This window comes from Jaculus jaculus, chromosome 3 (assembly GCF_020740685.1).
Source record: "Jaculus jaculus isolate mJacJac1 chromosome 3, mJacJac1.mat.Y.cur, whole genome shotgun sequence".
NCBI classification, from domain to species: Eukaryota; Metazoa; Chordata; class Mammalia; order Rodentia; family Dipodidae; genus Jaculus; species Jaculus jaculus.
In genome coordinates, this window is record NC_059104.1 from 101652796 (window position 1) to 101666024 (window position 13229).

General features: G+C 49.8%; 1 protein-coding gene across 4 annotated transcripts in view; it reads right to left on the reverse strand.

The window, feature by feature from the left end:
- Positions 1–540: 540 nt before the first annotated feature.
- The window catches only part of Zbtb16 (zinc finger and BTB domain containing 16), a 199180-nt gene continuing 186491 nt past the window's right edge, over positions 541–13229 (reverse strand). For all 4 annotated transcript variants that reach the window (XM_045145416.1, XM_045145414.1, XM_045145417.1 and 1 more), the window contains exons 5-7: positions 10617–10787; positions 5774–5941; positions 541–3497 (exon numbers count right to left, since the gene is read on the reverse strand). In XM_045145416.1, coding sequence (XP_045001351.1) covers positions 3268–3497; positions 5774–5941; positions 10617–10787 — 569 coding nt within the window. In that variant the 3' untranslated portion in view covers positions 541–3267. The remainder of the gene's footprint in view (positions 3498–5773; positions 5942–10616; positions 10788–13229) is intronic.

Sequence of the window (13229 nt, forward strand, 5' to 3'; positions counted from 1 at the left end):
CTGCAGGAACACAGCGAAGGGTGGAGGGGTGTTGAGTCAGAAGTCAGAAAAGAGTGGAAGAAATGCAGTTTGAGCTTCCTTAGGAAGGGAAAAGAGCTGCCTCCACCTCCGACCCTGAGCCCCTGCACTCCAGACACCAGGAACACTTTTCTGCGGCTTCCTACCTGTCTAGTGGCCAGCCAGCCTGGCACAGGCAGCTTTGGCAATGCTGAAGTGTTTTCGTCTTTGAGGGCAGAAAGTTGTGGGCGTAGCGTGTTGGATTCTATTGGGATGTTTGGGGCTGTGAGAGGAGCAGAGGGGAGGGAACAGTATACACGGGGGTCCCTTCTGCTAGCTGTTCCTGCCTCCTTATCAGGATCCCCAGAGTCCTCACAGATTGGGGGCCGGTGCTGAGTATCATCCAATGCTGCGACACCAGATGAAGACAACACAACATGATTTCACACAGCAGCACACATAGAGCGTGTGTGCGCGCACACACACACACACACATACAGATATATATATATATATTTTTTTTTTTAATTGGTGTGGTGGTAGTTTTTTTTTTTTTGTCTTTTTCTTTTCTCCTTTTTTTTTTTTCTATTCACATTACAAAAGGAAAGGGTAAGGTCCTGCAGAACTGATGAAGGAACTAACAAATATTACAAAAATATTACAATTTGTAAAGATCAGCTCAGCCCTCTCACACTTTTATGAATGGGGGAAGGGGGCAAGGCTGATGGGGAAGGACAGGGGAGCTAGGGACAAGCTGATTCTATGGAATAGTTTGATAGTTTTCCCTTCCCCACCAATGTCGAGTAACACCTTGCTGTTAGAATACTGTTTGAGGGGATTTACAGATCCCCTGAGGGCCAGCAAGTTCCCCTTCCTCCTAGACCAGGGGAGAAAGCCATAGTGCATCATGGTTCTTAAAAGACTGCTTCTCCCCAGAAAGACCTCACGCTTTTCACATTATAAACACAGCAACTGTTCTAGTCACATATTTCAAGTTTAAATCTTTTCCCTTTCCAAAGCACTAAGTCATTGCTATAGTTGCAAAACAGCACCCTCCCTACTTTGTCACCCCAACCCAGTGTGGAGACACGCTCCCAATCCACATCCCCTCCCCCACACACAATTTTTAAGGCCTTCAGATTCAGTGGGGGAGTTTGAAGGGGAGGGGCTGAGGGATGGGACAAGGGACGGGGTGGCCACAGCAGCACCCATCCCTCCGACTTCCCTGTACTCCTCATCATCCTTCTCCCCCAAACCGCTTTCCTAAACCATTTGTTTTTTTCAAAAAACCTAAGATCACAATGCAGCCACAACTTCCTCAGAGAGAGAAAGGAAAGAATAATAACATTAATAATAAAAATAATAAAACATTTCTTACACACAGAGCATGAGATGAAACAGAAGGCTCATCCCAAAGCAAACATGAACACTGCAAATGTGCTTTCCAAAATTCAGGGTGCGGAGGCTGGGGGAAGACAGGACACAGAGCAGCCGAAGGGGAAGGAGGAGAGGGACAGAAGGTTGGACGAACAGAAGAGGTAGCTTTTAGAAAATCCGCCCACCCAGCACGATCAAACCTAAGCTGGGTCACTCCTCCACCCACCATGAAAACATACCACTTCTGCAATGGTACAGGACATAGAGGGGACCACATGGCTGTACAGATCTGAATGATCCAGGCCCCTCTAGCCTGAACAGCCCCGCCAATCAAAGGAATGGGGGGATTTCCCCCATGGTTTCAGGCTGAACCCAGGCTGGACACTGATGACTGGAGTCCTGGATGGAACCAACATTCACTACTAAATGACCTGCTGGGGACAGTGAGACCCCAATCTCTGCACCTTCTCCGTCCTCCTGGCCTCCCATTTAGATCCTGAGTGCTCCCTTTGTCCCACAACTTCCAGGTGGGAGGCTGCTGGCCAGCGAAGGGGAGGAATTTCTGCAGGTCAAGTCCAAAGCCAGCTGTTAATTTATACTAGAACAGAAAAGCATGTCTCCCCATTCTTCCAACCCCCAACACAAAACAGGAGATGCAGGGGTTTGAAAAGCTCATGAGGTCACAAAAAACTGAGGTAATTCAAGTACAATGTGCTAACGGGGACACAGAAAAGCAAAACACAACACGAAGCCAAAGCGTGCGTCAGCTCCTCCTCCTCCCCTCTGCGGACTGAGGACAGCAAGCCAGGAATTCTGCACTCATCTTTGGACCTGGGTTTTCCTACTGGGTCTGGGGTCCCTGGGACCTTGTGCTTAAAGGGTCCCTAGCATGTCAGCAACTTCTTCCCCTGGCCAGTTGCCTCAGTCTGACCCCTCCTTCCAGTGCAGGACCCACCTGGAGGAGGACATCCACTCCTTCCCTTGGATAATGGGTCCTTCCCATGGGGTGAAAATGGGACTGTAGGGATGTACTGGTTTGTATGGTGGATTATAATATATTTAGCTGTTACATTTATTTTCCATTTGCAAGTGAAAGCAGCTCAGCAGGATTCTGGCCCGTGAGGGGCCTCGGCTAGGGTGGGGTGTTTGATTTATTTTGTTCTGTGTTCTGAAAAAGCTAATGGGAGGAGGAAGGTGTCCTGGAGTTGGATGCAGCTTTCCTAGCCAGACCGGGAGAGAGATACAGCCCGGACTCACGCTGGCTGTGTATCCCTTGGGCCTAGAAGACAGCCATCAAACAGGAGCAAGGAGCTAAGGGATGGGAAGAACCATGAGGCTCCCAGAGATCATGAGGGGCACCCACATGTGACAGGCCAAAACCCTGTCCCTTGTCCAGACTTCCCAGCACAGCAGAGCTGCCATTCATAGAAAAAACCAGGGACTGCCCTCCCCCCCATCCCCACACCAACTAGAGCCTCCTCTCTAGTCCTCTCTTGCCCTTCTGGGAGGAGTACAGGAGCAGGGCTTCATACCTGATTCCTGGCCTCTGCTGCTGGACACAAAAAAAGGTTTGGGTAGACAGAGGGAGGAGAATAATATGCCACGATGTGAATGACTCCTCATCCCCTGTGCCCAGGAGAATCAAGGCGGGCAGTAGCCCCAGGGAAGGGGCAGTGGCTTGACATTCAGGTCACCTAAAGCCCCAGAGAAAAATCCAAGGACAACTAACCATAGATTTCCTTATCCTTCTCTCTTTTCTGTTTTTTTTTTTCTTTTCTACTTTTTCCCTTTTTTTTTTTTTCAATCTTTTCTTTGCCCAGTCCTTCCACCTCTGTCTGTTTGTCTCGCTCTAGCTCCTCCTTGTTGGCTCCCGCTGCTCGGCCACACGCCCCTTCACACGTAGCACAGGTAGAGGTAGGTCTTCTCTATCCTCCAGTCTGGGGGGATCTCCTCAGGCTTGTGGCCCTTCATGTGCTTCTGCATGGAGGAGAGGCTGGGGCAGTACTCCGTGCAGATGGTGCACTGGTAGGGCGAGGCGCCGTTGTGCGTTCTCAGGTGCTTGATCATGGCCGAGTAGTCCCGGGAGCGCTGGTGGCATAGCTTGCACTCAAAGGGCTTCTCCCCTGCGGGGCACACGAGAAGCCAGCGTGCGTGAGGACAGAGGAAGAGGACGGGGGGAGCCTGGCGCCACTCCCGCAACCCCAGACTTGCCGGAGGGAATCTCTGCCCCACTAACCCAGCTCCAACCCCCCCCTTTTTTTTTGGTTTCTCGAGGCAGGATCTCATTCTAGCTCAGGCTGACCTGGAATTCACTCTGTATTCTCACGGTGGCCTTGAACTCACGGCAATCCTCCTACCTCTGCCTCCCAAGTGCTGGGATTAAAGGCGTGCGCCACCACGCCCGGCTGCTTGGTTTTTCTGTGACTAATAGCCATATGTGATTAGTGATTAGGGGATTGTTAGCACAGCTTTGGCCTCTTGCCTTATTATGTATTTATTTTTGGCATGTGTAAGTGTGTGTGGAGTGCACGCTTGATACATGTGCGCATGTACGTGGAGACCAGAGGTTAGTGTGAGGTCTCTTCCTTGTTCGTGTTCCTCTTTAGTTACTGCAGTAAGGCCTCTTACTTGAACCCGCAGCTCTCTGATTTGGCTAGTAGTACTAGCGAGCCTGCCCCAGTGATTCTCTGCGGCCCCCTCCCAAGCGCTGGATGACAGGCAGGCCACCGACATTATGTGGGTGCTGGGGGCCCGAACTCCGGTCCTCACACTTGTGTGGCACTGCTTTGTCCACTGGACCATCTCCCCAGCCTCTGCCGTACCATCCGACCTTCCCCAAAGGTAGAGGCCCTTCCCTTCCAACTAAGGAAACTGATGCTTGAAAGGGGGTAGCAAGGCACTGGAAGTGCTTGGGGATGTCCCTTCGTAAGCACTGCTCATCCTCAGGGAGCAGGAGAGTCCTTTCAGGCTATACACCGTAGGGAGCAGCTGTGAAGTAAATCCAAGGGACCCAGTCCTTCAAATCCACCATGTCTGGGGACATTTATTTCCCCAGCCACACCCTAACCTGCTACCCAGACTTGCCCTCCACTACAGTCCCCTGGAGCTGAGCAGAGGGTGTAAGGGAACCTTGTTTCAATACAGTAATTAACTGGCCAGCCATCTCGTTATCGATACTCCTCCGTGCAGAGGCCCCAGCAAATAATGAAGTAATGAACAGCCAAAGTGATCTAACTATCGACCAGCTATTTACAATCGTCACTGCCAATGCATTTAATGATCCACCCGCCAGGTCACATCCCCAACAAGGGGCTAAGAAACCCCAGGGCTCTGGGAAATCCTCTGGGTACAAGTTGACAGCAATGAGCACCCCATCCTCCCGTGTGGCCCCAGACTACAGGCAAGAAAATAGAACTCAGATGAGAAAATAGCTTCAACAAGATGGACTGTCTGGCCCCTACAGTCCCCTAAGCCAGCCGAGGTAACTTCCTCTTCCTCTGGCAGGGTTCTGTCTCCAGTGATCAGAAAGGGCCCCCCACTTTGCCAGATCCCACCACCTCTCCACCTCACAGAAACTCCCTGCTCCCACATCCTTCCTGACAGCTCTCTCTCTGTAGCTGCAGTGAGCTGGGTGAGTGACAATCGGCTCTCCCAACACACATAGCTCTATAGCTATGCTGTGACTACTCCCACAGGGCCAGTTCTAAGCAGTCAGTGATGTCGCTGAACTTGATCTTGGGAAGAAATAGGCTTTCCAAGCAAGTATAGGCCCAGCTCCAGGGCTCCATTGCCCCCTACTGGAGAATTTCTGGACCATGGCCACTTGTCTGTCCTCAGACTCCAGGGAAAACAATTGTTCATATTTCTTTTATGTTAAAGGAACGTGGAAGCATTTTGAAATGGTAAAACATTCTGTGCATGGAGGAGTTATGAATACATCTATTCCTCTCATCTCAGAAATGAGTTTCATCTAATGTCACCATTTCTGGCCCGCATTATCATATTCTCTCTCTTTCTCTCTCTCCTCCCTGAGCAATATGAAGCCACCCCAATTTCACTTTTGGCTAATCTGGCCAACTTGACTCTAAATCAGGGCTCATGAATAGACATGATCATGCATTGTAACCCTGGACTATTTTTTATGTTGTGGCTGCTTCAGGGACTAAGTGAGCTCCAGGGATGGTGTGCTGTGTGATTGATTAGTAATGTCTGCCATGATTGACTGGTAATGTCTGCTTTGGCCTTGGGAGGAGAGGCAAAGCTCGGACTACTCCATTCTCTCTTAATATAACTTTTGGCCTCTGGTTGAGCTTTGGGCTATCCTCACTCTGGACAACTATCTGCTCCTTAATCCCACCAGGTCCCATAGCCAGCCCGGGGCCCTGGCCCTCCTGGGTACCTGTGTGCACCCTGTAGTGAGTCTCCAGTTGGTGCTTGAGGCTGAACTTCTTGCCACAACCATTGCACTCGTAGGGCTTCTCCCCCGTGTGGATGCGCTTGTGGCTCTTCAGCGTGCTCTCATCCCGGAAGCAGCTGCCACAGAACTCACATTCATAAGGGTGGTCACCTGTGGGGACAAGGAGCCTGATCAGGTTGTTGCCCCTTCCTGCTCCCTCTTCAGGGGTAGCGGGGCACATCCAGCACAGCAGGAGCGTGAGTTCACCACCTCCAAAGACGACTCTCGCGTCCATGGTACCCGCTGGTCCTGTAACACGAACAGCTAGCACACATGTTCACGTGTATACTGTGGCCCCATGGCCATCCCTGGGACGATGGCCAGTTCCAGAAAAAGAAGACCGTGTGACTCAGCAAAGAGCAGGGGGTGGGGGGACAGAAAATGGGCTCTTGTGAGAGTCCAGCAGACCTAGGGGCTTTGAGGCCATGCCTGCCTCCTTCTCGTAGTAACCCCTTCCTTTTGTCTGGTTCAGGGGCCAGTGCCACACCAGCCTGCCTTCTATAGTCTCAAAAAAAAGAAAAAAAAAAGAAATCCTCACCTTGGAGAGCTTCTCATTGTCCCTAAAATACTTTTTGCCTCTTTCCCTCCACTGGTTAAGACAGCCTTTACCTCTGCCTGCCTTCCTCCTCCTTCCCTGGTGAACTCTTAGTCATCCTTCAAAACCTAGCTCATCCATCACTCTCATTAGAAAGGGTCCCTTTACTCCCTCAGGCAAAATAAGTCATACTTTCTTTTCTGTCTGTCCCCAAAGAGAATATTCAGCCCCTTTTGGTCTATTATTTATAGGGGTGTGATTTTTTTAAAGCCCCTTTCCCATTAAAATGGGCGATATTTGCTATGAGCTCATTTCTATGCTAAGGAGTTCAGAGGCTGTCATCTGTTCATAAAAACTATTCAAGAGAAAGACATCCTCATCTTATAGGGTTAGAAAAAGGGAGTTGCTTAGAGATGCGTAGGCACTGCTCCAAGGTCACACAGCTAAACGGTAGCTGAGCTGCGACTCAGGCTCTGGTCTCTCATGGACAACGGGTATTCACCAGCTGGCTGAATGACACACTGTGTCCTGGTGACTAGCAGAACCACCATGCCTCTAGAGTGGAGGCACTTGAGGGTAAGAGAGAAGTCTTGCCCATCCTTGTAGTCCTAGTGCTTGTTCAGAGTGACCCAGAATGGACTCTCTGGAAATAGTGGATATTAAGCTGAGAACAGTCCTTCTTCAGTCCAGAATCTATTCCCATTAGTCTCCTTCGGGGACACCCTGCTCCCTAAATCCCTAAGGGGTGAGGGAATGAAAAGGTGGAGGTTAACCGTCCTACATTTTGTACCCAAAGTGGGGAGCTTGGGGGGATGAAAGGTGAGCACTTTGGCTACTTATTTATTACAGGAGTGAAGGCGCAGACAATAAAGATAGATTGATCACCCCAGACTTTGCTCATGAATATTTAAATATCGCTGATTCGTCTTGTCACTGTAATTACAATTTCTCTGGGCTGCATCTCCAACAACCACAGTTTATGGTAAAGAATGGCCCACTGTATTTCACTTGTCCCTCTGCAGATGTGCGGGGCTGCCAACCGTGTAATGTCCTCTGCATTTCATACATTTTCTTCAGCTGCTGAAGGTTTAAGTCATCCACAATGACCTACGTTTTTTCATTATCCCCATGTCAAACTGTGCTCGTGCCTGGGCATAAATTGTCCTTCTCCTTATAGACTCACATGCCCATGTCTTCACTTCCTCTTTAAAATGATATTTTACTCTCTCCGCTGTCTCCCCTCAGCAGGCCACTAACCAAACGTGCCCCTCCCAAATCCAGGCCCCTTCGTACCCACATGAATTCTCCCTGACTATGGAGACATGGAACAGTATTTACGGCTCTGTGGGGAGCGGATGCTGCTGTCTGTTCATGGGTCTCATGGGTGGAAATGTACGGAGTACTGAGGGCCTGAGGTAGGGGCTCCAGTGGAGAAACTCAGAGAGCGAAGCTGTCCCCCTACCCAGCTCACCCTCCCCTCAAGGACACTGCTCTTAGAGGCTCAGCGGGCCAGCAAGTCCTTCTCTTGCAGCTCTGATGATGCCTGTCTGTCCTCTGGCTGTTGGCTCTACAGGGATGGTTGGGTTCCCCAGCCTCCAACCCCTTCAAAGCCAAGGGAGCCAAGGTCCATCTAGGTGCTGGTGCAGAATGGCTGTGGGTCTAACAGAACGAGGGTCAGTCTGTTGTGTGCGTGAGCCTGCATGCCACGCTCTCTGTGTGTCTACACACGTGGCCCCGTCTGGTCTGATAGCCAATTCCCCCTCCTTACCGCATCGGCAACGATTACGACTTTAATCAAAGATTCAGTATCCTCATTAAGATATAAATAAATAAATAAAGCAAGGCCACGTGAGACTTCAGCTGGAGCTGGTAATTAAAACATACATCGGTAGTCACTCAGCCTGGGGGGGTGGGGTGTGTGGGGGGGATGTCTGCCTGTGTGTGCCTCTTACCTCCAGAGGAGGGCCCTAAGAGTTTAACAAACAACCAAGGGGTTTGTTTGATCAGATTTTTATGAATTTAATTATGAAGTAGATCACATGTTAAATGAGTTTAAATAGGAATTGTCTTGAGCCCAGGGAAATTAAAAAAAAAAAAAAAAAAAAAACAACTCTGGGGGATGGACAGGCAGACAAGTCACTGAGCACCCACTCCCGTCCACCTCATCCAGGTCTGGCAGCCTGATAGGCACCGGGCCTGTAACCCTGGCCCTGAGAGCTGAGCATGTCCGTTTGGCCATAATGTACACAAAACTGGTGGCAGAACTCAAAATCCAATTTGTGCTATGTTGATTAACTCTGTGGACGCGTTAATGAGCTTGACATTAAGTGCAGGACAAACGAGACTAATTAGAGCCCCTCTGGCCTGCCCAGGGTACCTGTGGCCCCCCTTCCTCCCCCAGTTTGTCATTACCTGGTGGCTTCCCTTACTCTGGCCAAGCCCAGTATAGTTCTCACCCCAGCCCCAGCCCCTGGGCTCCCCAGGCCACTCCCTCTCAGCCCCTTCCCCTTCAGTGCAGCTGAGAGTTTATTGTATGATGAGCCATGTGAATCAGGGATCCATCAATGCCAAGCACACGGCTGGACTAACCTACCCAACACAGCTGCTGATGCTGAACACCCGGCCCAGCAGCAAATGGGCCAAGAACAACGGAATATTAATGAGGCATTGTGTGCATGTGTGTGGGGGGGTGTAGAGCCAATGTAGGGCTGGTGTGAAAATCAATGGGCATTTGTGTGTATACACAGGCTACACACATGTCTATGTTTTCTAAAGCAAGAAAGGGCTTCTACCAAATTCTGTGTTCTCTGAGCTCTAAGAAAGTGATGTGGGTAGAGCAGGATTATGCCAGGTAGACTTAGAAAGACTGGCTTCATTTGTGTCGCATGAAGCCAATGGCTTGACCCAGTGCCATGCTAAGAAGTGGCCATCTCTGCCAAGGCTGAACTTCGACCCGTTGAGGGCGGCACAGATGGAACGGTGCATACACCTGCAGTCACTGTAGAGAAAGTTCTGGCACACATCCCTTCCTTCTTGGTCTGGGAGCTCCTCCATCCCACGGCAGCAGCCTTAGGAAGTTCTAAACATTTATGTCTGGTGATGCAATGCCAATGTAGCTCTCTGAATTGAATGGCATCTAGAAATGGAGAGGGTGCCCGCTGCTAGCAGGACATGCCAGCTCAGCCCATGGTCACAGCAAAGCCTTTTCCCTACTTAGCAGGGTCTGACATCCATCTATGGCCTGGCCCTATACTCCGCCCCTGAGCTGTGACAAAGCTCTCAGGAAAGAGACAGAGGGTCCTACCCTTCTCCTGTGAGGCCTACGGAACTCTTATTCCTCCTCCAGCAGGTTTCAGTGTGCATTTTAGTACATCCCCACACAAGGACCTGACCCCAGCACTACCCCGAAGCCAGGGCAAAACATGCACATACATGCAGATTCAACATGGGCTTTAAAGAAAAACAAAACAACCAGGTACAGTTACAGAAGAGCCCGTTTTGCCTTAAGGCAAAGAAGGAGTTTAAATCATCTGTGCCTCTGCTAGGCGAAGACCAAGGGCTGCTGCAAGATCCTCAGATACAAGGTGTCCCACCCCTTCAAACTGAAAGGGGGTAGCCATGGGCCAGTATTGGGCCCCTGGACCTGCTTCCTCCACTCTCTCATGTCCCTACTATACCCTTATCCTGGTCCCATCGTATAAATGGGCTGAGCAGAGATAGCTCAAATATCCTCATGTTGTCCCTAAGAAAGGTTTAGGTAAAACTCAGACTTTCTGTTACCATGGAGAAAACAAAAAGACTCCTTTAATAAACCCTGAGCTTTCTTCTGTAGAGTGAGTATATTCAGTAGGGAAAGCAAAGTGGTGGGAGCCATGGCAGACAGGCATCCAACAGTTCAGTTTTTCTCAAAATGTATCTTCATATCAACTGCATCAGCAGCTCTTGGGAATATTTCTTAGTGATGGTGAGTTCTGGATCTCACCTTGGGTCACCGAAGTAATGTTTCTGGGGGTCAGACTTAGGAGAATGTCTTCTTAATGAACATTGGCTGTTCTTGAACACAGAAAGACTGAAAACAAGTGGTCTAACTACAAAACTGTCCACATGAACATGCCCTGTGACAAGCCCCTATATATCCACCCCTGAACAGAGAATGGTAGAAGGTGCCTTAACTCGGACCCTCCGTTGCCTGTCTTGGGTGGAGGTTAAGTCCAGATACAGCTTCCCGAAGCCCCGCCCCACCCCGCCTACCTGTATGTGAGCGCAGGTGGCGCTTCAGGGCCGTGTGGCTGGGGAAGGTGCGGTTGCACTCGCTGCAGATGTAGCTGCGCACGCCCGCGTGGACCTCCATGTGCTGCTGGAGCGCGCTCTGCGCCTGAAAGCGCTTCCCGCACAGCAGACAGAAAACGGCCATGTCGGTGCCTGTGGGAGACAGCAGCAGGGAGAGCTCAGCAAGGCAAAAGCACGAGGCCACCTCTTCAGTCCTCCAGGGCGAGCAGGAGCCAGCGTCACGATGGGCACCCCCAGCTCCCACACTCTAGGGCAAACCCAGAGGCAGTCAAGGCCACTCGGCACTGGCTGAGCACCCTGTATGTGGTGAGGGGACAACAATGACGGGCGTCCTGCCCTGATGGAATCTAAAGACCAGGGGAGAAAAAGGAGTAATGTCACACGTGTGGCAATACCAAGTATTTATTTCCAAGTAGGCCAGACACATTGCAGGAGAACGCAGGATGCTAAGGGTGTGTGTCAGAGGCACTTGATAGAGCCCAGGGCAGCAGTGGGAAGACAGCTCTGGAGATGAGCAATAATGAGATTCTTTGGGCCAGCCACTGTTGTATACGACTCATCTCAACGTACAGCTTATGGGGTTGGGGAAATGGCTCAGTGGATTCAGGTAACAGTGCTTGCCACATAAACACGAGGGCCTCAGAAAGCCTGGTTCACCCCCAGTTCAGTTCCTCAGCACCCACCTAAACAGCTGAATGTGGCCATGCATGCCTGTAACCCCAGTGCCATGGAGCCTGGAGACCAGAAAGTCATCGGGGCTCATGGTCAGCTAGACTGGGCAAAAGTGGTAGCTCTGAGTTCAGTGAAAGAATTAAGTCTCAAGAAAAACACGGAAGAGGTACAGAAGGACAGCAGACATTCTTCTGTGGCCTCCATACCCACGTGCATATTCACCTGCACACATGCGCACACACCACACACACTACACACATGCACAGACAAAAACATAAAACCACAACCCCCAAAGCAAGCTCTACTATGTTCATTCTTTATAGGAGTAAACAGAGGCACAGAGAGACCGAGTAACTTGTCCAAATTTCTACCAAGTTTGTAAGTGGTAATGGTGGAAGGGTTCATATCAAGTAACATGGATCTGAACCTTTTCCTGAAGCTCACTATAGAGCCCACTCTTACAAATATATTTATTTGCAAGGGGAGAGAGAGAGAGAGAGAGAGAGAGAGAGAGAGAGAAAGGAAGAGAGACTGAGCATGGGTGCACTAAGTCGGGATTCCTGCCACTGCAAATGTACTCCAGATGCATGCACCACTTTATATACCTGGCTTTACATGGGCACTGAGGAAATGAACCCAGGCCATCAGGCTTTGTAAACAAGTGTCTTTAACCACGTAGCAATTTTCTCCAACCTCATTCTTTTGACTGCTTTGCTATTCACTAAGGCATGAATAGTTAGTCCCTTCATTCAAAATAGTGCTGTGATACCTTCCACCAGCAGGTCTGTCATGAAGGCACGGGGCACATAATGATAAAAGAACATACAAAGTCCCTGTCACATCCCGAGGCAGCCCAGCACACTGGGCATGTGCGGACAGCGTTCCCAGATGAAGGGATAGGATCTGTGAATAGTCACGGCTGGGAAGAAACTAGGAGGGTTGGAGGATCAGTCACAACAATGGTGGGGCTGGGAAAGCAGTGAGGGGAGGAAGGAGGCTAAAGGGGAAGGGAAGCCACAGTATGTAGGGCCTCAGAAGCCAGGCTAAAAGCTCTGGGTTTCATCCTGACAGCAATGAGCAATTGTCAAAGGATTTAAAGCTAGTAAGTGACATGAGTATTCCATGCAGCTCTGTCCTGTCACCCACTACTCCAGGAACATAGACTGTATCCTTTGGAGATAGGCTGCTTTTTTCTGCTGCTATTTCTTTTTTTTTTTAATTTTTTTAAGTTAACAACTTCCATGATTATAAACAATATCCCATGGTAATACCCTCCCTCCCCCCACTTTCCCCTTTGAAACTCCATTCTCCATCATATTCCCTCCTTCCTCCCATCTCAGTCTCTCTTTTATTTTAATGTCATGATCTTTTCCTCCTATTATGATGGTCTTGGGTAGGTATTGTCAGGCACTGTGAGATCATGGATATCCAGGTCATTTTGTGTCTGGAGGAGCACGTTGTAAGGAGTCCTACCCTTTCTATGGCTCTTACATGCTTTCCACCACCTCTTCCGCAATGGACCCTGAGCCTCGGAAGGTGTGATAGAGATATTGCAGTGCTGAGTACTCCTGTCACTTCTTCCCAGCACCATCATGTCTTCTGAGTCATCCCAAGGTCACTGCCATCTGAAAAGTGACTGCTGCTATTTCTTGATGGGACTCTGGATCTAGTCTTTTAGTCTTTTTCATTATAAAACCATGTAATGAATGTCTAAGCCTGTGGCTGGATCTTAACTGGTAGCTCTGTTTTTGGGAGGGGGATTGAGGTAGGTTCTTGCTGACCTGGAATTCACTATGTAGTACCAGAGTAGCCTCAAACTCACAGTGATCCTCCTACCTCTGCCTCCCGAGTGCTAGGATTAAAGGCGTGTGCTACCATGCCCAGCAAGAATCTTGATGTTTT